Source organism: Triturus cristatus, chromosome 2_2 (genome assembly GCF_964204655.1).
Source record: "Triturus cristatus chromosome 2_2, aTriCri1.1, whole genome shotgun sequence".
NCBI classification, from domain to species: Eukaryota; Metazoa; Chordata; class Amphibia; order Caudata; family Salamandridae; genus Triturus; species Triturus cristatus.
In genome coordinates, this window is record NC_140582.1 from 462,745,196 (window position 1) to 462,769,470 (window position 24,275).

The 24,275-nt window shown below is 50.7% G+C and overlaps 1 protein-coding gene across 12 annotated transcripts in view; it reads right to left on the reverse strand.

The window, feature by feature from the left end:
* BLTP1 (bridge-like lipid transfer protein family member 1) overlaps positions 1-24,275 on the reverse strand; it is a 1,988,102-nt gene that overhangs the window by 1,261,258 nt on the left and 702,569 nt on the right. For all 12 annotated transcript variants that reach the window (XM_085641559.1, XM_085641555.1, XM_085641564.1 and 9 more), the window contains one exon: positions 9,353-9,555. In XM_085641559.1, the coding sequence (XP_085497685.1) occupies positions 9,353-9,555 (203 nt within the window). The remainder of the gene's footprint in view (positions 1-9,352; positions 9,556-24,275) is intronic.

Below are 24,275 nucleotides of genomic sequence, written 5' to 3' on the forward strand. Positions count from 1 at the left end.
ACCCAAGAAGGGCATAGAGGCCCCTTTTTTTGCACGTACAGTGGGGGTCTTGGAGGAGTAGGTAAACGTCATTTAGCTTTGGCAAAGGTCTGGATACATTTGATCAACCAACGAGCTATTCCCACATAGGAGATAGTATGGCCCTTGTGTGATATGTCAGGAGAGAAAGAGCTGCTGTGTCTTACCAAAGGGTTTTGGTCTGTCAATGTAATGCATGAGGGCTCCTTCAACATCTAGGGGCAGAGTACGATCTCGCTAGGAAAGCTCTCCATACGACTCGGATCCTGAGGGCTTTACTAGAGAATTGTGCTCTGCGAGTCCGAGTGACCGAGTACGATGCACCTGTATGGTGACAGAACCGGTTCCCTCGGACTCTAGGGGGCCTGTATACTGAACATGTACACAGGCTCCCATAGCAAAAAGGGGGAGGTGGGGAAACGCGTACATCCTGTGGTGGGCACCCCATGGTGCTCGCCAAACTGTGCATGCAGGGAAATGGGCGACCCACGGGTACCCCCGCGGAACATATTTGGAGGGTCCAGGGTGAAGGGGGGACCACTACAGCCCCCCGAAGTCTGATTCCCAAAGCCGTTTTTGTCTCGCTGAGACCGAGTCGATACCACTGTCCGAATCGTGCATCATACTCGCTTGTTTGGAACCCAACTCCATTAGGCGGCACGATCAGGCTGCGAATGATTCAGACTGACAGGATTGGGTTCGGAAACTATTCAGTAGACACGGACGAGATCTTCGTATCGTACTTGGTCATTCGGAACGGGGGACGATTCGGTCGGAAACATAGGTTCTGAATCAGATTTGCTAGTTCCGGAACTTGTCTGGAGGCCTTCCTAGTGAGATCGTACTCAGGCTCCTAGTGTGTGAAGAGCCCTCTCTGCCACGGTCTCTGGACGAGGGAAACACACTGGGAGTTTAATAGGTTGATTGAGTAGAACAAAGAGACCACCTTAGGTAGAAATTTGGGATTTGTTCTAAGAACTAATTTATCGGCATGACCTTGAAAGAATGGTTCTGTAAGTGTAAGAGTCTTGATGCTCACCCACAGATCTAAGGCAGGTGATTACTACTAAGAAGGAGTACTTACCCTGTAAGCATCTATTTGTAGCGTGTTGTACTGCAGATTCACATGGTATGCATACTCCTGCCATCTAGTTTTGGGCCTAGACTTTGCAAGTTGTTTTTCTCGAGACACTTTTATGGTCAACGTCGTCTCTACTTCCCCTCGAGTCATTGCACATGTTCAACGGCTCCTTTCTTAGATAATGTTTTTTCCCCTGCTATATAGGAAGATAGTCTACTAGGATAACTTTGCTATTGAACATGCTGTATTTGTGTGTATATGTGTCGCCATCTAATACCTGGAGTGGAGCATGCATGCGAGTCTGCAGCACTACACGCTACGAATAGATCCTTATAGGGTAAGTAACATACTTTATTCGTAGCATGTGCTGGCTGCAAATACAAATGCTATGCATAGACTGTAAAGCAGTACCCCTCTCACATTTGCTTGAAATAATATAGTGTTTGTTCGAATAGAGTCTGTTGACTGGCTTGCCTGTCTACACAATAGTGCTTGGTAAAAGTGTGTGGGTTTATCCATGTTGCTGCTTTGCAAATGCCAAGTAGAGGGATATTCCCAAGGAAGGCCATTGTTGCTCCTTTTTCCTTATTGAATGGGCTCTAGGCATAGTTGTTAGTGTTAATTTTGCTTTGTTGTAGCAAATCTGTATACAGTTGACTATCGTGCTGTTCCTGATTTAGAAATAGCACTAGCTCCTTGTGGATTTGCGAATTATACAAACATATGCTGTGTTTTTCTGAAGGGTTTTGTTAGTTCCATATAGTACCTAAGAGCAAGTTTGACATCAAATGTGTGTATTGCTAGTTCTGCTACTCTTTCTGGTTTTGGAAAGACAATTGGTAAATCCAAAGTTTGATTTAAAAGAAAACGCGATATGACCGCTGGTACAAAATTTAGATTTGTGTGTAACGTACTTTGTCTTGAACACTTGAAAAATATAGGTCTTCAATGGTGAGTGCATTTAACTGACTCTTCATAGGGAAGTTATCGCTACAGGGAAAGCAATCTTACATTTTAACAACTGTATTTGACATTTGTGTAATGACTCAAATGTAGGTACGGGTGGTATACGAGGAGGGATGACTTTTTAAATCTTCCATGAAAGCTTTAATGACAGATATGCAGAAAAGAGATTAATGCTTCCTGTTTTGTAGGTATGCTACATTGGCTGATAAACGTAGACTAATGGAAGTATATGCTAAATGTGCTTTTTGCTTATGAAATAAGTAACAAATAAGTTGTTGTTCTGGTGGAGCGTGCATTGTTGTGTGATCCCGAAGAAGGTGGTTGGACAACATTATTGCCCACACTGAAACGTTTATTGACCGCTTTGAAGAGTGATCCCAGCTCACACTGCTACAATAGCCAAAAAATGCAAAATGTCTTTCCACTGTATTTCGTTTTGTGTATGTGTAGAGTGGCTGGGTCAGGGTGTGAATGTAGAGTATGATAGGTGGTGATTCTGGATGTGTGTAGGAGCAAGTGGATTGTTGCGTGGGGTGTCTTTGATTTTAATGCTTGTAATGTGTCTAACATTTTGGTTGTAATAGATTACATCAAAAGTAATTCATGAAAAAACTTGTCAAAGTTATGTAAAATTAACTGTGGACTAGTTTTGTATGTGTTTATTGGTGATCTCAAGTATGATAAAAAACTAAGATATAAAAATACATTAAGTTTAAGAAATGAATTTGCACATCGAGTATAATTCTATTTAGGGTCAGAACCATAAGCACTTGATAGGCATACAGGAAGCAATACAGGTGAAATGGGACTTTGCATTTTTCTGCTGCCAGCACAAGTATGGCTACTTCTTAAAAAGAGTACCCCCCTCGGTTTAGACCACCTTAGGGGTGGGACTAGGCTGGGGGTGGCACACCCACCTAACTAGCTAATTTCCCCTCCTATCCAGGTGCCAAAGGGGCTCTGGACAAGGGGAATCAGCTTTCGCTCCTGAGAGGGGGAGACAAATTCGCATTTGAAAAGCGGAAGCTCTTTGAAGCTTAATAATAATAATAGTGTCTTGGGTGGCAGGCTGGCAGATACCAGTGAGAGCACACCAGAGGCTGGTAGGTTTTCAGGGGGCACCTCTAAGGTGCACTCTGGGTGCATGTATTGGTAAATCTAACACTGGAATCAGTATGGGTTTATTAATACGAGAGGATTGATACCAAACACCCCTATCTTCAGTGGGGAACTCGTTTTCACCAGTGTCCAGCACACGTTTTAAAATGACTTCCCTGGACACTTGCACTGGCAGTAACAGGACTAACCGGCACAGGGGCATATCTGGTCATGCAGGTATGCAGTTACATTTTTAATATTCAACACCCTGCCTTAGGGCTGTCAGGCCTGCTGTAGGCTTACAAATATCACATGGAGTGGTAAGGGACATGGCACAAAGGGAAGTGTGACATGTTGTGTTTTCCCTTTTGTCTGCACCAAGACACGCAGCCTGCAATGGCAGCCCTGCATGTGGTTGGTGAGGGGTCCTTTAGGGTGGCACAACTTGTGCTGCTGCCTTTAGGGACCCTCTTTCGTACCTCAGGCCCTAGGTACCAGGTACCAAGGGAACCATTTTTTAAGGACGTACAGAGGGTGCTAAAGGTTTTGCCAATTGGGAAACCAATTGTACAGTTTTGGGAAAGAGCTCCAACACTGGGGACCTGATTAGCAGCAACCCAGTACACTTCCAGCTGAAATCACATCAGTTACCAGAAAAAAGTGGGGTTGACCATGTCAAAAATGGCTACTCTCCTATGCCATTCAAAAGAATGAGGAGGAAGGGCTCTGGTGAATCTGTTGGTAAAGAGAGTGTTACAGAAGATAAGTAACTTGTTCTTCTGGTAGATCATTTTAACCGCAGATTCCTCACCTTTTCTTTGAAATACACACAAAAGCAGTAGCTCCCCAGGTGGTGGGTACAGCCACCATGCCCGTCCCAAAGGACTTGGCTGTGAATTCAGTTGTGCTTCTTGAGTGTGTGCAGTGCTAATGTGGTGGTAGCAATTTAGGACCCGGTGGAATGAGAACCCAGCTCTTCAGGAAACTGCCAATACAGTGGACTAGCCATCTACATAAGGTCCTCTTCCGCACTGCATTGTCTTACTTTGCCTGAAATACCCTACAAAGACCTGATCATCCACTAAATGCTCTTTGTTGCAACTGATGTAAAAGCAGAGTGCCTTTATGTGGTCCAATGATGAAGTCTCTCTTCCTCTTTTGAGGAATGAAGCACACCAAAGAAGTTTGGAAGAGTAATGGCTGATGAAAAGGTGTTGTGACCTTCAGTAGGTACACAGATCGAGTCCTCTGTGCCAATTTGTCCATATAAAAGGTGGCACAGGCAGGCTGGACAGAAAGGTTCTGAAGTTCACTCACCCAGCATATGGATGTCACTGCAATCAGGAAGACCAATTTTAAGGCAAGTAGGCACAATGGGCAACTGTGCATTGGCTCAACAGGGATACACATTAGAAAAGGGAGAACCAGACAGAAGTCCCACTGTGGCGGAAAAATATGTTTTATGGAACAATACGATTTATTGAACCTGCATGGCAGGATACACAGCTTTCCACCTACAACCAGTGGCCGTCAGCGAGAATTATGAACTTCTTTACACAGCTGCATCCTACAACCCAGAGGCCGTGCACTTTGAGAAGGTAAGTTTTATTCAGCATGTTTAAAGACATATGAAAAAATCAACAGGCTCCACACCCGCCTACCCCCGCACCCACTTCAACAAAAATCAGTACAAATGCTGGGCTCATTCGACAGAAAGATAAGAGGAGAAACATATGGTATATATGTCTAGTCAGTAGCTAGAGTTTCACTGGAAACCAATCTAAGCAGCCTTAAATAAATCGGACAAGTTAATTCTCTAAATTCTGAGGAGAGGGTTCTAATAAAAGGGACCCATATGTCTGAATAGAATGTGCTTTGGGTGTCAATAGCTGTGGACAATCGTTCCATTTCTAAGATAAACTATAGCCTCCGCAGCCAAGAGACATGATCGGGAGTCTTATCAGTTCCCCACAGTGATCAAATTGCCTGCCATGCAGCTCCTAACGGCAGAGCCATCTGTCAGCCCTGGAGGGAACGCAAGGGAAAGGCCAGAGGGTTTGAAAGGCTAAGTACAGTGTTTACTGGAAATCTAGGGATAGAGGGATTGAAGGCAGCATCAATATTGGTGAGGACCTGGTGCTAAAAACAAGACAGCTTGGAACAGTGCCATAGTAGGTGGAGCAGGGATTCTGTCTGTCCGCAGCCCACCAAAATTGTTTGGGGCGCCCGGGATTCCAGGTATGAATGTGGGCAGGAGTTAAATATCAATAGGAGACAATCTTGTAGGTCACCTCCGTGGTAGCCATGTTGTGTGCCATGTGGTGAGTTCTATAGAAAATATCTGGCCATTCCTTGGTGGTAAGATCTCTCCCTAACTCCGCCTCCCATCTAATGTGTCCCTTAGACCTTTCCCCAGGCGTCCCTCAGCCAGGAGAGAGTACATTTCAGATATGAGATGGGAGTCGTCTGATTTAAGCAGTAGTCATTTCTCAAAGGAAGTCAAGGTGTGGGAAGTCCCCTGTATGTAGCCCGACGAGGTCACCCAATGCAGCAACTGGAAAGCAGGGGTGGTAATCTGTGGAGAGAAGGATGTAGTCTAATTTCAACTGCTCGAGCGGTTTAAGTCTCCGGCTATCGAAGAGGGAACCCACATGCTTACAGCCGCTCTCTTGCCAGGCGGGAAATCAGGGTTGTTTGTGACCGGGGTCATTGTGGAGGGAACTGCCGTAAGGCCAAGTCATAGACCCACGGAGTCCCACACCTTTAGATTTGAGCTTGTAACCGGCGCGGAATAAAGACCCCAGGCTCTGTACTTGCGCGGAAGCCGCGCCTCTCTCCAGATGTTAGATCTGGCCAGCGCTTCGTCTATAAAGGACCAATGCTTTTAAAAAAAAGGCTGCATCCTCTCTACGAGAAAGAAAAGTTGAGTAGCCGGGTAATAACGAATCCACGATGGGACCCCTAGGCCGCCATCGGCCTTACAAGGTTATAAAATCATATGGTGCAGACTAGGTTTCTTGCCCTCCCAAATGAAATGATTGATGGCTGATTGTGATGAAGGGATTGCTTAGGGTGGATGGGACAATGGAAGGGTTTGAAAAATATAAAGTATACGTGGAATAATGGTCATTTTAACTGCCGCTATACGGCCAGACCAGGAGAGATGTAATCGACTTTAGGAGGACAAGGAATCTTTGGTCTGAGATAAAGGAGCAGAGTAGCTTAGTTGTAACGTCTTGGAAGGGGTCTTCGCCGACTGAATGTCGAGGTAGGGAATTGTGTCCGGTGCCTGAGCAAAAGGAAATTGGGATCGCAAAGTGGCTTCATGAGGTGGCGCAACAGAGAGATTCAATATTTGGGATGTTTGTAAGTTGACTTTAAAGCTGGAGACTTTGCTAAAGAGTTGAAGTTCATCCAGAAAGGCAGGGAGAGAGGTTGGAAAATCAGTCATCGATGGAATGACGTATTTAGCATAGAGACTTATCAGGTGATGGCTCGCACCAAATGGAATCCCTGAAATAGTTGGATTGTCTCTCAGTCTCTGCGCCATCGGCTCCATGTAAAGAGCGAAAAGAAGGAGGGGGGGGGGGTGGGTGGAGGGGGGGAGAGGGCACCCCTGATGCGTTCCCCGAAGGATAGGATAGGAATAAGAAGTCATACTGTTAACCCGGACATAAGCACGGGGGGCACTGTAGATGCAGCCTATCCAGCAGATAAATTTGTCGCCAAAGCCAAATTGTTTAAGAGTCACGAAAAGGTATGACCAGTGAACGCAGTCAAACAGTTTATCTGCATCAATGGAAAGAAGGAAAGATCCTTCTGTGATCGCTGGATCTTGTCCAAGAGATGCATAAGCCGCTTAGCGTTATCCCCACACTGTGAAGTGGGAATAAATCCCACCTGGTCCGGATCAATCAAACCTGCATGAGAGCATTCAAACGGTGCACTAGAATTCTAGTGAAGAGTTTCACATGTATGTTCAGCAGGGAAATGGGTCTGTAAGTGCTGCAATAAGCAGGATGCTTGCCAGGCTTAGGGATCAAAGAGACTGCCGCATCTAACATAGAGTCAGTAAGAGAACTAGAATCCAAGAAGGAGTTATAGAGCTAAGTCAGTACCAACGCAAATTTGTGACAAAATGTTTTATGAAATAATGTAGTCAAGCCGTCTGGACCTGGATATTTGGATGTCTTGAGGTGTGCGATCGCCGAGATCACCTCCTCGAGGCATATGGGTTGGTCAAGCAAGGCTGCCTCTGATAGGGCATTGCCATCCGGTTTAGAGTGTTCAAGAACTGAGACGGGTGCCCGGTGGGACCATCAAGAGAGGAATAGAGAGAGCCATAGAATGCTTAAAAAGCCGAGGTGATTTCTTCAACAGTATGCACCTCCACCGAGTCATTAAGACGGATCTCTTTCACTGATGAACAACAGATCCTGTTTCGGAGATGGTGTGCTAGCATTCGCCTGCATTTATTGCTACAGAGATAGAATTTGTGCTTCAGGTGGAGCAAAGCGTGTTCTGCTCTGTCAAGATCAAGGTGCTTGAGAAGAAGCCTTTTCTTCTCCAATTCTTGCCAGATTCTGAGAGCCCCGCTCGCTTATGAACCGCTTCAAGTTCTGCTACCGCTTGTCCCAGGGTCTGTGGTTGTCTTTATGCGTGCGGTTTTCAGCGGCCGAGATATCAATAAATTCTCCTCTCATAACTAGTTTAAGCACTTCCCAAACCAACGCCAGTGAGATCTCACCCTAGTCGTTTGCTTGGACATAATCAGTCAGGAGTTTCTGTGAAGCGTGAACATTGGCGGGGGACTGCAAGAGGGAGTCTCACAGCCGCCAATGAGACGGCCGTGGTCGGAATACATCGAGCCTGAGAGTCAAGTGAATGGGTGTGTGATTCGAGAGAGAGATCGGGGAATAAATGCCCACTGCGTTTATATTTGCTAATACTGTGGGGGCGCTAAAAATAATCAATACGAGCATATGTTTTATGAGCGGTCAAACAAAAAATTGTAGTCCTTCGTTGAGGGATGGAAATGGGGCCAGACATCCTGCAACCCACAATCCGCCAACCACTGTAGGCCCAAAGATGAAAAAGCTCCAGTTTGGCTAGAACGTTGCCCAGAATGGTCTCCATCCAAGTCCATGACTAAATTTAGAGCCCCCCTCCCCAACTACAATTGCTGCATTTGGGGTATCTAGTACGGATGACAGAGAGTTAATGACAAAATCTTCTTGGCACTAATTAGGGGAATATTTGTTCATCACAATAAAGCAGAACGTACCCAAATCAATGCGCACTGATAACAGATAACAGAATAGAAAATGCCTCTTAAAAATAATTGCTAGACCTCCACTTTTGCGATCAGACCTGCTGCATCTAATTATTGTAATAGTTCATTACAAGGGCAATATCTGGGCCAAAGTATTCTTTCAACCAGGTTTCTGTGGGAAATGCTATATCAATATCCTGATCTGTTATACAGTTGTGAAATTCAGTGTTGTGCTTCACCTCGAAGTGTTTGTTAATTATAACCCAATTAAAAAAATTGTTATGATTAACAGAAGACGTAGGTTATTGTCTGTTTTGTGCTGGAGTCAATAAGGTAAGAGAGATATACAATATACCAAAGCTGGAAATACAACTTGAAATAGCAAAGTCTAGGTCAAAGAAAGGGTGATGTTTTTAGAGAAAGGAAGAAGTCATTTGTGTTGGAAAGAGCACATTTTATATGTGAGAAGCCACAGGCAGAGTTGTGTGTCCTGCGTCCAACCGGAGCATGGCCTGACGCAGATGGGCACGAAGTTGGTGCAGCACGTCTCTGACACCAGACCACAAATACAGGGCTCAAAGCAAGGATGGGCAGGACAAGCCCTCCACCAAGCAGAAAAAGTAAGTATAGACAAAGTCAGCAAACAAATAAAAATGGCAAACAAAATATTTCAGTGCACAATCGGGGACTCATCTGTGATTGTGTACTATATGGAAAATAAAACATCACTGACGGAACAGAAGTGGGCAAAGCAAGTAAGTAAACGCTTTGGCACTCACATAAATCTAAAATGACAATAGTAATGTAAGAACAACATGATATGTTTTTATGATATGTTTAACGGCTGAGTTTAACTGAAATAAAACATTGTTGACTGACTGTTGACACCAAATGGTTAACAGCAAGAAAAACATTACCTGAAGTATCCAGACCCCGAAGCTGACAATGTACACGATGCACATTCAACTTAGCAGCAATTTCTTTTCCTCGTTCTGCTCCTGCATTTGATCTTAAAGAGCCAGATGACTGTGGTTGCATTTTACTGGCATTGGCAAACTTATCAAAGGTTACAGCACCTCTACTAGCATCAGCAGTGTTTGGAGTTTCCTCAACCATCCCCCTAAAAAAAAATAAAAAAGAAAAAGGAGAAAATCAACATTACTTAAAGACATTTTTTGAAAAAAGTGACAGGTTAATCGGATATTACCCCAGGAATAATAATGTGAAAACTAATAATAGTGAAACAAGAATGTAGTTACAAATGATTCTGTTGATTCCTTATAATTGCCACGCAGATGTGAGTCACTCTTAAAGGGGCATTTTATAAACTGTATTTGCAGACATTTTATTATAAGTTTGGTGCTACTCTAAAATGTCTTTTAGAATAGTTTGCTGATCAGTAACAAAAACTAAATTACTGACCTTTAGGCCTAATTGACCAGTATTGCTATATTTTAGATTCAAAAGTGTTTTTTCCCGACAATACAGTGTTGATTTAGCAGTCTATCCACCTCATTTGAGTCTTTTATTGGCTGAGCGATGAAGTGAGTAGCCAACATTCACGCTGGAGATTATTTTAGGTTCTTTTTTTAAAATTATGCTGTATGGAGTTGGATTTTGTACCCGTCTTCCCATCTATATTTCATGGCATCCTGTTTGTGCTGAGCTGTGCTCTTACATAAGAGGACAAATCGTAAGCTAGAATTCTACAGACCGAAACGGACAGTCCAAACCAAACCGCCAGGCTATGTATTCCCTACAATGAGTAAGTAGCACCTCACACATTTCTGCCGCAGTCGGCTTGGTCATTGATGCACAAGTACTTGCCTTCAGCAACTGTAAGAAACATTAGTAGTGATAAATTCCTTACCTTAGAATTACCCCCAGGCGTCAGACTGGATCTGGAAAGTTATCGTCAGTAGTACCCCTGAGCGTCGGAAGGTGGCGTAGTGCGGTTCTGTGTCTGTCGTTGGTGTCGTGGTCGCTGAGATGACGTTGCGGCAGCTACTTAGACGCCGCCCTCGCGCGCTGACGTCAGTTCTGTACACGACTTTCCACACCAGGAACACAGAGCCATGCAAGATACTGACCACACGTGCCTTGAAACTAGGGCCCGAAAAGGGATGACCTTAACCCTACAAATCAGTTCGCAGAACGGGGAGGATGGGTGGTGCGGTAAGAAATCTATCACTACTAATGTTTCCTACAGATATATCGTTACCGAAGGGAAGTAACTTGTGCATCTGAAAGAAACACGTAGTGATAGATTCATTGCCCTAGCAATACCAACCCTGCGAACCAAGATCACACCAGAAAGTAGAACAGAACAGCCAAAGAAGCCATCTCTCTCCAAACTTGGCTGTCCAGGCAGTAATGCTTGGTAAACATGTGCAACGAGGCCCACGTAGCTGCCTGACAGATGTCCTGCAAGGGAACTCCCCATACCAAAGCAGTAGTGGCTGCCGTCGCCCTGGTAGAATGGGTGCGTAGCCCCACAGGAGGCTCCTTTTTAGTCAAAGAATAACAAGCCTTTATGCACAGAACGGCCCACCGAGAGATGGTCCTCTTGTGCATGGCCCGACCTTTCTTGGTGCCCACGTAGCCAACAAAGAGCTGGTCATCCATCCGGAACTGTTGAGTGCGGTTGAGGTAGAATGAGAGCGCACGTTTTGGGTCTTGACAGTGGAGCCTCTCTTGTGGATGTGGAGGCAGAAAGAAAGTGGGCAAAGTGATGGTCTGCCCGTTGTGAAAGGCAGTGACAACCTTTGGCAGAAAAGATGGACGAGTCCTTAGAACAACTTTGTCCGGATGGACAGACAGAAAAGGAGGTTTAGAAGAAAGAGCCTGGAGCTCACTCACTCTTCTAGCAGAGGTGATGGCAACCAGGAAAGAAGTCTTTAATGTGAGAAGACGAAAGTTGTGAAGTGGCTCAAAGGGAGCACACATCAGATATGTCAAAACCAGGTTCAAGTCCCACTGAGGCATTATGAAGGGAACAGGAGGGAAAAGATGGGTAATGCCTTTTAAGGATCTACTCGCAACAGGGGACTTGAAAAGGAAAGGCTGACCTGGAAGCCATAAAAAGGCTGAAATGGCCGAGAGATAGCCCTTGATAGTGTCCAGAGCAGAGCCCTGCTGGGCCAAAGAAAGCAGGAATAGAAGGACCTCTGAAAGAGGGGCAGAAAGGGGATCCACATCCTTTGCTGTGCACCATGCCACAAACTTATTCCACCTGCAGGCGTAAACCATCTTAGTAGAGAGCCGCCTGGCCGTCAAGATTACATTACAAACTCCGGGAGGCAGTTCAAAAGATGTCAACTGCCGCCGGTCAATCTCCACGCAAGGAGGTGGAGGCTGGATAGGTTCGGGTGGAGGACCGTCCCCATGTGCTGCGACAGAAGATCCTCCCAAAGAGGCAGTGAGATCGGAGGATCGATGGCCATGCTGAGTAGATCGGGATACCACACTCTTCGAGCCCAGTCCGGAGCCACAAGAATGACTTGGGCCCGGTCGCGCCTGATTTTCATCAGCACTCTGGCCAGAAGTGGTATAGGCGGAAAGGCGTACAACAGACCGCAACTCCACTCATGACGAAAAGCGTTGCCGAGCGAGTGCTGCCTTGGAAATTCCAACACGCAGAACTGATGACATTGCGCATTCTCTTCGGTGGCGAATAGATCTAACCAGGGCTCTCCCTACTGCTGAAAGAGACCTTGCGCCAAGTCAGAGTGCAGACACCATTCGTGATCCATCATGCACTGGCAGCTGAGTTTGTCCGCCCTGCCCTTGAGGGAACCTGCCAGGTGTTGTACCACCAGGGAAATGCCCAGGTGATCCAGCCAAGTCCAGAGGTGCAGAGCCTCCTGACATAGGGTCCACGACCCCACCCCGTTTGTTGCAGTATCACATGGCGGTGGTGTTGTCCGTGAACACCTGCACCACTCCTTCCCGGACAGAGGGAAGGAATGCCGTTAGTGCAAGTCGGATCGCTCAAAGCTCCAGAAGGTTGATGTGGAACCCGGACTCCGCCAGAGACCTCTGATCTCCGCCTCTCCCATGGGGCCGCCCTATCCCAGGAGGGACGCGTCCGTCACAACTGTGCGCTCTGGTTGGGGAAGGGAGAGGGATCTGCCATTGACCCAATCGCGATTCGTGAGCCACCACTGCAATTGTCGTGCAGTGCCCTCTGAGATCTGGACGTGATCGGACAGGTTGCCCTGATGCTGTGCCCACTGGAACTTCAGGTTTCACTGCAGAGCCCGCATAAGCCATCTGGCGTGATCTGCTAGCAGGATGCAGGAGGCCATCAGGCCCAGGAGCCAGAGGGTCATCCTGACCGAAACCCGGGATAGAGGCTGAAAGATCGGAATCATAGCCTGAATATCCCGGAATCGCTGCTCGGGAGGATAAACCCGAAACTGCACCGAGTGCAGAACCGCTCCTATGAAGAGGAGCTTCTGAGAGGGAATCAGGTGCGACTTCGGCACGTTGATGGAGAACCCCAGTGTGAGAAAGTGCCATCTTTCTTGCATGGTATGCCCCCACTTTTTGCTGAATTGCTGATGTACTTTGACTGAGTGTGCCCTGGGCTCCTGCCAATCAGGTGCCCAGTGCCTGTGTTCCTTCCCTGAAACTGTATTGAAGCCTAAACCCAATTGGCAGCTCTGGACACATATGTCAGCCCCTGGTAAATGGTACTCTAGGTGCCCAGGGCCCTGTGACCAGACAAGGCCCCTAAGGGCTGCAGCACTTATTGTGCCACCCTTAGAGGCCCTATACCTTGACACACACACACACACACTTCCTTTGCAGGCGGAGTGTCTTGGTGCAGAACAAAACAGAGAGTCGACATGGCACACATCCCTGTGTGCCATGCACAAAAACACACTGCCCTGGCATACCTCAGTCACCCCTCTAGCTGGGTGCACTATGCCAGTGGTGTGGGTACAGGTGCATGAGCCCTGTACCCCTACTGTACCCAGGTCCATTCCTGGGCACAGTGCTGCCATTAAGAGTATATGGTGCTGGGAGGTTGTCATTACGAACTGCACAGCACCATAATGGCTACATTGAAGACTGAGAAGTTTGGTATCAAACTTCTCAGCACATTAAACCCACACTGATGCCAGTGTGGGATTTAATGTAAAATGCATGACAGAGGGCAACTTAGAGTTGCCCCCTGAAACTAACCCACAACCCGTGTCCTGACTGAGAGGCTGCCTAGGCTGACACCTAGCAGACAGGTTATTGGCCCCCTGGGTAGAGCACCATCCGCTCTCGCGGGCCTGCAACTATGCACATCCTGGGGCGAGGTGCCAAGCCTCCCCTCCCCCCAGGATGGGCAGGGGAAGCTTCAAAGGCATGCCACTTTTGTGAGCCTCCCCAGACCACTTGCTGTACTCAGCGACTGGTCCCCACCAGTTCTAACCCCACTCTGGCAGGAAGACTGGCGGGAAAACCCAAGCCCAGCCTCTGTCAACCCCACAGGTGGGGGAGGAGAGGTGAAGCACGACTCCGGGCTCTCGCCATCTTGAGGATGGGGAGCCCTACCAATCAGGACTATGCTCCTGCCCCCCTCCCACTGGAGAGTGGCAGGAAAGGGCCCCATTGGTCCCTGACCTTCCCCTACCTATAACGCCCCTAAATTTAGTTATTAGTTGGCACCCTGAACCTTCCTTCCTCAGATCCCAATTCCGAAACTACAAAGAAGAACAAGAAGAAAGAAGACCTGCCGTGCAGCTGCTAACAAGAGGACTACACCAACTGACTTGGCCCCAGCCGACCGGCCTATCGACCCTCGAACCCACTCCTGCTAAACTCCGGCGTCTCCAGTGGTCAGTGTGAGAAGTTGGCCAGATATATGATGTCACTAGTTCTAGTGTACACCCTGTATCAGTCCAAACAACCCTTATGGTGATTGGTTGTAAAGTCAACCTTATAGACCAGCTATCCTAGTGGTAGCATGGACAAGAGCAGTCTTAGGCTAAACTCTGTATGGCATGTGAAGCCAGCTGTTATACCATTTGCAACCCCCCTGAATACCAAATGAAAGGACACCACAACAGATATATTATAAAAATAGAATGTATGGGGGCGGAGCTTGGCTCGCGATGAAGATGGCCGCCTGAGCCTCGAGCTCCTCCACGCCGCCAGTCTATCCTGAAAAGATCTGACTACCCTTCACCAATAAACGACATATGGGAGCTGTATCCTTGTGCCTGAGTGCCTCCGCATCCCGACGCTGATACTCCGGGCCCCCTTGGCCGCCCCACTCCAAAGTTACGGGGCTTACCTGCAGGCGGAGCGCTGGGCCGCGGCTCCCCGGGCTGGAGTGACCTCGGGGCGGAGCTGCGTCGCCCTGCGTGCGGGACGGCACTTCGGAGCACGCCGGTCCCCGGCGTTGTGGAGACCGGACTCACTTGGCCCCTTCCTGGTCCCTGCGGAGGGGGGGACGAGGCTTTGCCCGCTCTGGCTGTGGTTTGCACCGGTCCCCACTTCACGAGCGAGGGAGCCCGATCGGCGTGCTGGGAGCTCGGAGGGGAGTCTCGGTGTCCTCCCATCCCCCCCCCTGGCCTGGACGCGGCGACCTGATCGAGATCGGAGCCACGAGGCGGCCTGCGTCGGGGTGGAGGCATCGTGGAGGGGCCTTCGACGTAGAGGTCAGTGGACTGCTGAGTGAGCGCTCCCACCCGGACTACCCTGGAACCCAGAAGGTGCGCGGTACAGCCATTTTGCGCCCGCCCTGAGAGACAGTGCGCACCCGATGCCGGATGCGCCCCGGATGATGCCCGCGGACTGAGAGTGGGCTGGTGCAGGGAGCGCTAAGCTACAAATGAGGCCCTGGGGGGAATAGTGCCAAGAACTGCCGGACGCTTGCTTGAAGCATCGGACCTCTCCCGAGCCCCGGCTGGGGCTGTGTCTCCCCCGGGAACATTGCCCTCAGACGCCACGAGAGGAGGACATCGCCCTCGTGGGGGGGGCCGTTGCCACGTCCTGACTCGGACCGCCTCAGTTTAGACCAACACTGCTGCGTGGAACGGACATAGTGGGTGTCTAGAGGTAGCGCAGCCACCGCCGATTCTCGGGCCTCTCATCCCGATGGAAGTCGTGCCCCCTGGTACGCCTGGCCTGCACCACGTGGTCTGCTGCTGCTAGTATGCTTGTGCCATTGGGGACGCAGTGGATGGGTCGTAGGCGATCAGATTGATATTATTGCTGGCAATAACGCACCTGGAAGACTGCGCAGTCCTTAACGCCCGGTCGGCCCTGCATACAGCAGTGACATTGCAAGGAGCGGCCCGAAAGACAAACCATACTAGTCTATTCTGCCTCTAGTGGCACGGCCCGAGTGCTTCCACAACTCCTATCTGCGACATCTCACATCCCCGGAAGCAAGCGGAGCCGTCTCCGGGCTCACCCCGCACGCGTGCCATACACACCCCGGGTCGCCTGGAGCCCGGACGGGCCTGGAGCGGACACGGCGAGGGCCGGACAACATGGGGGGAAAGGGCCACCGCGGAGGGGCACAAGCGAAGCTTGAGAAGTACGCCTTCCTTAAGGACCAGGGTGCGACCCCCCCCCCCGGATAAGACGGCGGAGTTTACGCTGGCGGATGTCATGGCCACGCTGACCCAGATGCAGGCCTCGATCGGCACGATCTCCACGGAGGTTACACTCCTCAGGGCTGATGTCGCTAAAATCAACTCCAGACTTACCGAAGTTGAGGCAGCCACGGCAACCCTCACCCATGACACGGCCGACCATCAGAAACGCATACAAACTCTCGAACAGGTGCAGAAACAGCTGCTGGCCAAGCTGGATGACCAGGAAGGCAGGTCCAGAAGAAACAACGTCCGGGTCGTTGGTGTACCGGAGAGTGAACGCGGCCCGGCATTGGACCTCTTTGTGGAAAAACTAATCACCGAACAGCTGCAGCCTCGTGGGCTCTCAAAATTCTTCTCGGTGGAAAGGGCGCACGGAGTACCGGGTGGAAGGCCTCGACCGGGAGCCCCCCCACGCCCGATCCTGGCCCGCATTTTCAACTTTCGCGACCGCGATGCAATCCTCCAGGCGGCTCGCGGTGCGCCCCCACTCCGGGTGGACAACAGCACAGTCACCCTCTATCCGGATTACACAGCGACAGTGATGCGGCAGCGAAGAGACTTCACAGCGGTCAAGGCTGAACTCCGGACTCGAGAACTTAAATATTCCATGCTCTTCCCGGCGAAGCTGCGGGTAGAGGCTGAGGGTCGCACATGGTTCTTTGCATCGCCTGCAGAGGTGTCGGAGTGGCTTGAGGGATGGCGTCCAGCGAGAGCGAAAAGTCGCACGGAGCGTGCCCCTGGCGGCCTCTCCGCCTCCCCTAGGAACTTGGATGTCGAGGGGTCCGGAGCAGAGGATGGCGTGCCTTGAGGTCGAGCCTATACACAAACAGCCATCGTTGGGGATGGTGGACGGGCCTGGCCTGGGGCGCCTGGCGGCCGGTGAGGCCTAGAGGCGAACAGGGGCTGCAGACTCTTGACCTAGTTGACTCACCGTACATTTGGATATATGAAGGGACGAACATATGGTGTGGGGAGCGGCGGCGGGACTGTGAGCGGCTTCCCCCCACACGCAAGTACCAAGTTAATGGGAACTAAGCACTCTGAGTTGGGGTGGCGGGTAGTTCTAAATCCGCTGGGCAGGGAGGCAGGGAGGGGGGTGGGGGGTATGGGGTTTTCTCGGAATGTTGGTTTGTGTTTTCTTTTAGGTTTGTCAACTACTCATTGGTCCGTTAGGCTTGTTAGACATGTGCAGGCACACAAGGGCGACACACGACCGTGCGCATCTCCCGCATCCATACAAGACTATGGCGTCACCCACTATGGCACCAGAGACTAATGTTAAACTACTAGACGTCCATACACAGCAGCGCGGTCCTTCTTTCAGTATTCTGTCCTGGAACGTTAATGGGTTGGGGGACAAGATCAAGCGGGGATTAGTGCTGCAGTATCTTAAGCGCATGGGGCCTGCGGTGGCACTCTTGCAAGAAACACATTTAGTGGGCACTACCACCAAGGCCCTGGACAGATGGGGGTTCAAGATGGCGATACATTCTGAGTTTACAACCGGATCCAGAGGGGTGGGCATACTGATCAACAAACGCTCCCCCCTGATTCTTCTGGACTCTCGTCGAGAGGAGCATGGTCGCTTTGCGGCATTGACCTGCCAATGGGAGGGGAAAGTGTACAACTTAGTGACCGTTTACATCCCCCCGACACTGCACCAGACCTCCTTCAGGGCATTGGGTGAATTCCTGTTGGCGCTGCCACAGGGCGAGCTTGTCATGGGCGGAGACTTTAACGCGACTATGGACCCTTCGCTTGATAGGTCGTCCTGCAGGGCGCACGGCGGTGACACCTCCATTCTTCGAGAATTTACTGGGGCGCTGGGCCTCATAGACACATGGAGGGCATATAGGCAAGAGGAGATGCAGTACACCTTCCTGTCCGGAGCACACAACACTCTTTCCCGCATAGACTATATCTTCACATCACCCGCTGGGTTCAAAGGGATGACTGAAGTATCACACCTTCCTAGGGGCATTTCGGACCACTCACCGGTGGTCATCTCGTTTGCTGCCGTCGACCTCTGTAACCGCACCGTATTCCCGATTCACCCCGGATTTCTCAAAATCCCTAACATCAGTAAGACCCTTAAAACGGCGACCAAACACTATTTCACTGAAAACACTGACTCTGTCGGGAGCCCGGCAACCCTCTGGGAGGCCTTTAAAACAGTCCTACGAGGGCAGGCCGTCTCCGTCATTACGGCTCACAAGAAAACCCAGCGACTCGCTGTGCTGGAGCTCGAGCAAGGGGTGAGTGAGGCGGAAGCGCTTCATGCCACGCAGGCCGACGAGGACTCTGCACATAAAGTCCGCATGGCGCAGCAGGAATACAGGTCCCATCTTTGGGAGGCAGCACGCGCTAAACAGGTGGCAACGCACCATACGATCTACGAACTAGGGGACAAAGCCGGCAAACTCCTGGCATGGCTGGAAAGAGGGGAACGTGCGGCGCGGTGGGTGGCCCGGATTCAGCTTGGAACCGGGGACTTTACCTCGGAGCCCAGGCAAATAGCTGGGGCTTTCGCGGCCCACTACAAAACGATATACACTCCAGAGGCCTCCTTTACCGTCGCAGACAATGAGCTCTTCCTTCGGGACATCACAATGCCTCGACTGCCCCCTTCGGGCGTAGCGGCCCTGGATGCGGACCTGACGGCTGAGGAGCTCACACTTGCGATTCTGGCCCTTCGCACCGGGAAGGCGATGGGGCCTAACGGAATCCCGATTGAATACTATAAACAAAACTCCTCCCTAGTGGTCCCGCACCTGCTAGCCATGTATAGGGACGGGCTATCGACCGGGATCCTCCCCCGCGATCAGAGGATGGCCACGATAGTGGCGATCCCGAAACCTAACAAACCGACGCACGAATGCTCATCGTACCGCCCGATCTCATTACTGAACGCGGAGGCGAAGATCCTAGCCAAGGTGCTGGCGACACGACTACAGCCATACCTCTCTACCCTAATACACCCGGACCAGTCGGGATTCATGCCCCACCGAAACACTGCCCTGAACATACGACGTCTACATGGAATTGTTGCGTTCCGCTCCTCGATAGAGGAGGACGCGGCCATCCTGTCACTAGATGCACGGATGGCGTTCGACAGGGTAGAATGGCCTTTCCTGTTTGCGGTTCTTCGTCACATGGGACTGGGCCCCAAGATTTGCGCGTGGATCCAGCTTCTCTACACCCAGCCACTTGCGCAGGTAGTAGTCAACGGCCACGTCTCGGACGCCTTCCCTTTGGGCCGGGGGACGAGACAGGGGTGCCCCCTTTCTCCGCTCCTTTTTGCGCTGGCACTAGAGCCTTTGGCGGCATGGGTACGACAGGACCCTGTGATACGGGGCCTCAAATGGACGATGGGATGGGAGGACCGTATCTCCCTATACGCCGATGATGTCCTCCTGTACCTTGCCTCGCCGGCACGCTCCATTACCTGTCTCCTCGACATATGTGCATCGTACGGGAGGAGGTCAGGCTAAGAGATCAACTGGGAGAAATCCATCCTTTACATGCTCCAGGGCTCCCCGCCTCGCCTTCCGAGGAGTTGTAATATCAGAGTGGCCTCTGATGGCTTCAAATATCTTGGCATTTATGTGACGGCGGATCGCGACAAATTTATGGCTGAAAATCTAATGAAGCCCCTGCAAAGGCTACGTGCCGACGTCAAACACTGGCGCTCCTTGCCCCTGACATTGCTGGGAAGGGCTTCGCTCTTCAAAATGCTGGCCCTCCCTAGATTCCTATACATGCTACAAAATACCCCTTTCCCGGTGGCACCCTCCTATTTCACGGCTATCAACGCAGAGGTTACCAGCCTCCTATGGGAGAACAAGGCACCACGAATAGCTCTACACAAGCTCACCAGCGGCTGGTACGATGGTGGTATAGCCCTCCCTGATATCAAGACCTATTATTGGGCGTCGCAACTTATGATCATAAACCAATGGCTCCATGCGCCTCAAGATGACCCTGCTTACCGCATGGATAGGCAGCTGCTGGGGGGGGAGGGGGTGTTGGGAGCCCTATACAACCCCAAAAAAGGTCACCCTCCGGAGGGGCCCGCGTCACACACCCTCCGGATATGGTTCACGGCACAGCGCGCAATGGGCTGGGCCGGAAGGATTACCCAGGCTACGCCCCTCTGGGACACGAAACGGCTCGGGGTGCTCCGCACCACCAAGGGATTCCATCAATGGGACCTCATCGGTATCTCCAGGGTCGGGGACCTCTGGAAACGGGGAGAGGTGGTCACTTTTCCCCAATTGCAGACGGAGTACGACTTGGCTGAATCTGAATCATTCCGATACTTACAAATCCACCACGCTCTCCGGGCGGCGATTCCACCGGGGACACGGCTCCCGGAGTCATCGCCCCTAGAGGACCGGCTCCTGACAGAACATCTTATTCAAAGAGCGACGTCCCTCACATACAGGAAAATAATAAATAATCGCCCTGATCCTTTCCTGACCCTTAAGAGTAAATGGGAGGCAGAACTTGGGGACTTAGATGAGACGGAGTGGCAGTCCGCGCTGTCGTCCCCCAGGGAGGTGGGCATATCGTCCAAGTTCAGACTAGTCCAACTTAAAATTTTGCATCGCACTTACTACACCCGTACACTCCTATTTAAACTACAGCGTGCGGAGTCCCCGCAATGTCTCAGGGACTGTGGCCACGAGGGATCTTTCTTCCACACCATATGGGAATGCCCTGCCATCACGGTCTACTGGAGGGAGGTGATGCATACGCTCTCCCAGGTGACCAGAATCGTGACACCCCCTGAGCCTCGGCGATGTCTCCTTAACATATGGGAACAAACTGATCATAAGAGAATGACGCAGCTATGGGTGACGTTAGGGCTTATGCTGGCAAAACGCAATATAGCCCAGCGATGGGGTTCGGGGCAGGCGCCTACCCTGGCGCAATGGATACGTGACATGGACCAAGTAATGGTGGTTGAAAAATCGGTATATATACATAGAGGGTGCCCCCGGAAATGGTCCCTGGTGTGGAGTGGGTGGAATGTATATAGAGGGAATATTTGTGAGCCCCCACCAGACGCGTCAGATGCTGAACTCAGTGACCAAGAGTAGTGTGCTTGTCGGATGCACGGGTGCGGGCTGGGAACGACGATATGCTACGTATGACATGTCTTTATGTCTCACTTGTAACTATACTGCACTGTTGAATTCCGTTTGTAGTAACCTCATGCTACGCCTGAAGATCGATGAGTGGTGTTCATTTTCTTTTGTGTTTGCAAATTTAATAAAAATATTTCAAAAAAAAAAAAAATAGAATGTATTTATTCTAGTCAAAACACCCTCAGCACTCTTTATGAGATTCGAGGTAAGTACAACACAGTCTTATTTAAGCATACATAAGTCACACAGGTAAGTAATACAGTTAGGCCCTAGGGGCCACGCCAACCATATACTAAGTAAGTGGTATAAGAACCACTGTCACGAACACAGGATAGGCTTAGGCCTAGGGAATCGCTGGGGCTACACTGTCCTATCAGTTGCTAGGCAGTGAGAGGCCCACGGGATTCAGGTGCAGAGTGGACACACTCACGCGTAATGCGTTAAAGTCGATAGAAATAGTAGTATTTAGAAATTAAGAGTTTTAGGACACTTCGGAAGGAACTAGGAGTTAGAGACTTGGAACTAGACACTTGGATAGTCAATACCCTTGTGAGCACCGGAGTACTCAAGTTACCTAGCCCACGGGCTGCGGGTGCATAGGTGTGAACTTGCGTCGGGTTTCGTCGTCGACTCCTATGGATGCCTGAAGAAAGTTGCTGACAGGCAGTCAGTGAAGAGTGTCCGGTGGATTCCAAGGATGGAATCAGGAAGGAGGATACCTGTAAGCAGAGGGGACAGAGTCTAGGTCACCAGCCAGGAGCCGGGAAGGAACCAGGAAGGAACCAGGCGATGTCGTGAAGATGCAGGTGAAGAGGTGAAGCTTGTCGCAGCAGCCACGGGTACCAGGAGGCGTTGAGGACGACCAGAACCAGGAGGCGAGCTGTCCCACGAAGGCTCTTGCTGTCGGCGACGTCGATGTCGAGTTAGGACCCAACAAGCCTTGGCAAGCGTAACCCATGCAGGATGGAGGACTTGCTTCTGTCGCAGACCAGGAAGGTCTGGGGTGCTTCCCTTTCACAGGGAAGCGGGTGCCAGTCTGGAGGAGCCGGACCAGCAAGGCAAAATTGAAGGTTCGTCGTCACAGAGGTCACTAGCCAACGGGCCAGCAACCGGACAACACGTCGAGCAACTCAGGTGCAGAAGGGCCCCACGCAGAACACGTGAAGTGTGGGGAGCTGATCTTCTGTGCAGATGGTGCTCGGGATTGGGGCTTCTCAATTCCCCAAGCACAGCCTCGAGGAAGCCTCAGAAGTCGCGCTAGTCAGTTACTAGCCACTTTTCTCAAGTCGCCGGTCCCATGTCCCTCGTTGCCTCCACGGGTCTCATCTTTGCTGTAGGTGTGGATCTGGTTCAGAGGTGTCTGGAAGTCACGGCGCTGGTCAGTCTCTGCAGTCGTCCCTCGTAGGATCAGTCGCAAAGCAAGCAGCGGTCGCTGGATGGTGCCTGGTTGCCCAGGGTGGTCACTCCTTGGCCACAAGGGAGATTCTTCAGTCTTCTTCCGTAGTAGAATGTCGAAGGTCCAGAGTTTCTGTTCAGTTTTGCAGGTTCAGGATAATCTAAAGTCTTGAGGCCCAACTCCCACTCTTATACTAATCTGGGGGGCTGGGATACCTGCTAGGTCACGCCTTATGGGTGGGACCTGGGAGGTGGGTGGTTACACCCCCTACCCTTTGTCCAGTTTCGCGCCAGGACTGGGGCTGGAGTGCCCCAGCACCGGTTTGAACTGGACTATGCATGGAACACCTTGTGTGCCCCAGGCATGTCTCATTCCTTTCAGCCCTCCCTGCCCCAGTACTCTAAAGTCCCGTCCCCCCCCCCCCCCCCCCCAAGCATGAAACCTATTGTCCAGGCCTCCCTGGCTGGGAGGGCTCCCAGCTGCAGGAGGTCAGACTCGTGTCTGTGGCAGCAGCATCCATTTTGTGATGCTGAGGCTTTTGGTCAGAGTTAAACAGCAAAGTAGGATTTTAACATGTCTCTCCCTCTAGAAGGGAGGAATAATATCCTCATCCCCAGAAATGGCATGGGGGTATTATTCCAAAGTGTTAGACACCTTACACGACATGTTTCGATAAAGCCAAACCATAGTTACCATAACCGTGTAAGATTATAAGGTACTTAAGAGTATATGGTAGGCGATATCATAGAACAGCTATAAGGACATGGTTCCGAAAGCTGCAGACAGGCTCAGCTCATGCTAGAGCACCATCTCACATGTTACCAAGCACTCTGCCTCCAGGATTGTTAAGGCCTGCCATAGGAGTGGCTGATAGGTACACATGTGTCTATTGTGAGTGTAGATATAGGTATACTATATCTAAGCAAGGGGTGATTACACGACCCTGCCCCAGCTGAGTGATCAGCCAGTTGTGTCTGATTGTAAGGCCCGGCCAGGGGTGGCATAATACATGCTGCAGCCCCTGGTAGGCCTAGGGTACACCTATGCCCTGGCTACCTAGGGTACACTGTACAGGGTCCAATAAGGTGATCCTTACCAATTGGGTATGTACCTAGGGTACATGGAGTCCATTTTAAAGAGAGAGCAGACAGCCTGAGACCCTGAATGGCAGGATCTCAGGCCAACTAAGTCGAAAAACCAGCTAGACACTAGGCAAAAAGTTGGGGGTAACCATAGTCCGATATCCACCTTCCTACAGTCAGCAACCTCAAAAACCCCGGAGGACCTGACTGCCTTGCTCATCTAAAGACTGGGACTCCCACGAGCAGTAGTTCTGCTCAAACAGCAACAACCCCTGGTGCCAGCCAGGACCCGCGAATCCAGCACACTCTGCACCCGCCGAGCCCGGCCTGTGCCTGAGTTAACAAAGATCACGAGGATGTACACCCGGCGACTGTGACCACAAATCTAGCACCGAGGACCCTCCCGATGCTCCTGACGACGCCTGCAGCCTCAACTCCAGGGACCCCCCCCCCAACCGCGACCAGCAGAGGGTAAGATTTCCCGACGCCAAAAGACACTCCTGCACCTGGTGCCCTGTGGCCCCCTGTGCCCAACTCCTAGGTGCCTACCTAACCTACAGATCCCCAGCTTACCTCACGAAGTGGTGGTCGCACCTGAAGAATCTCCG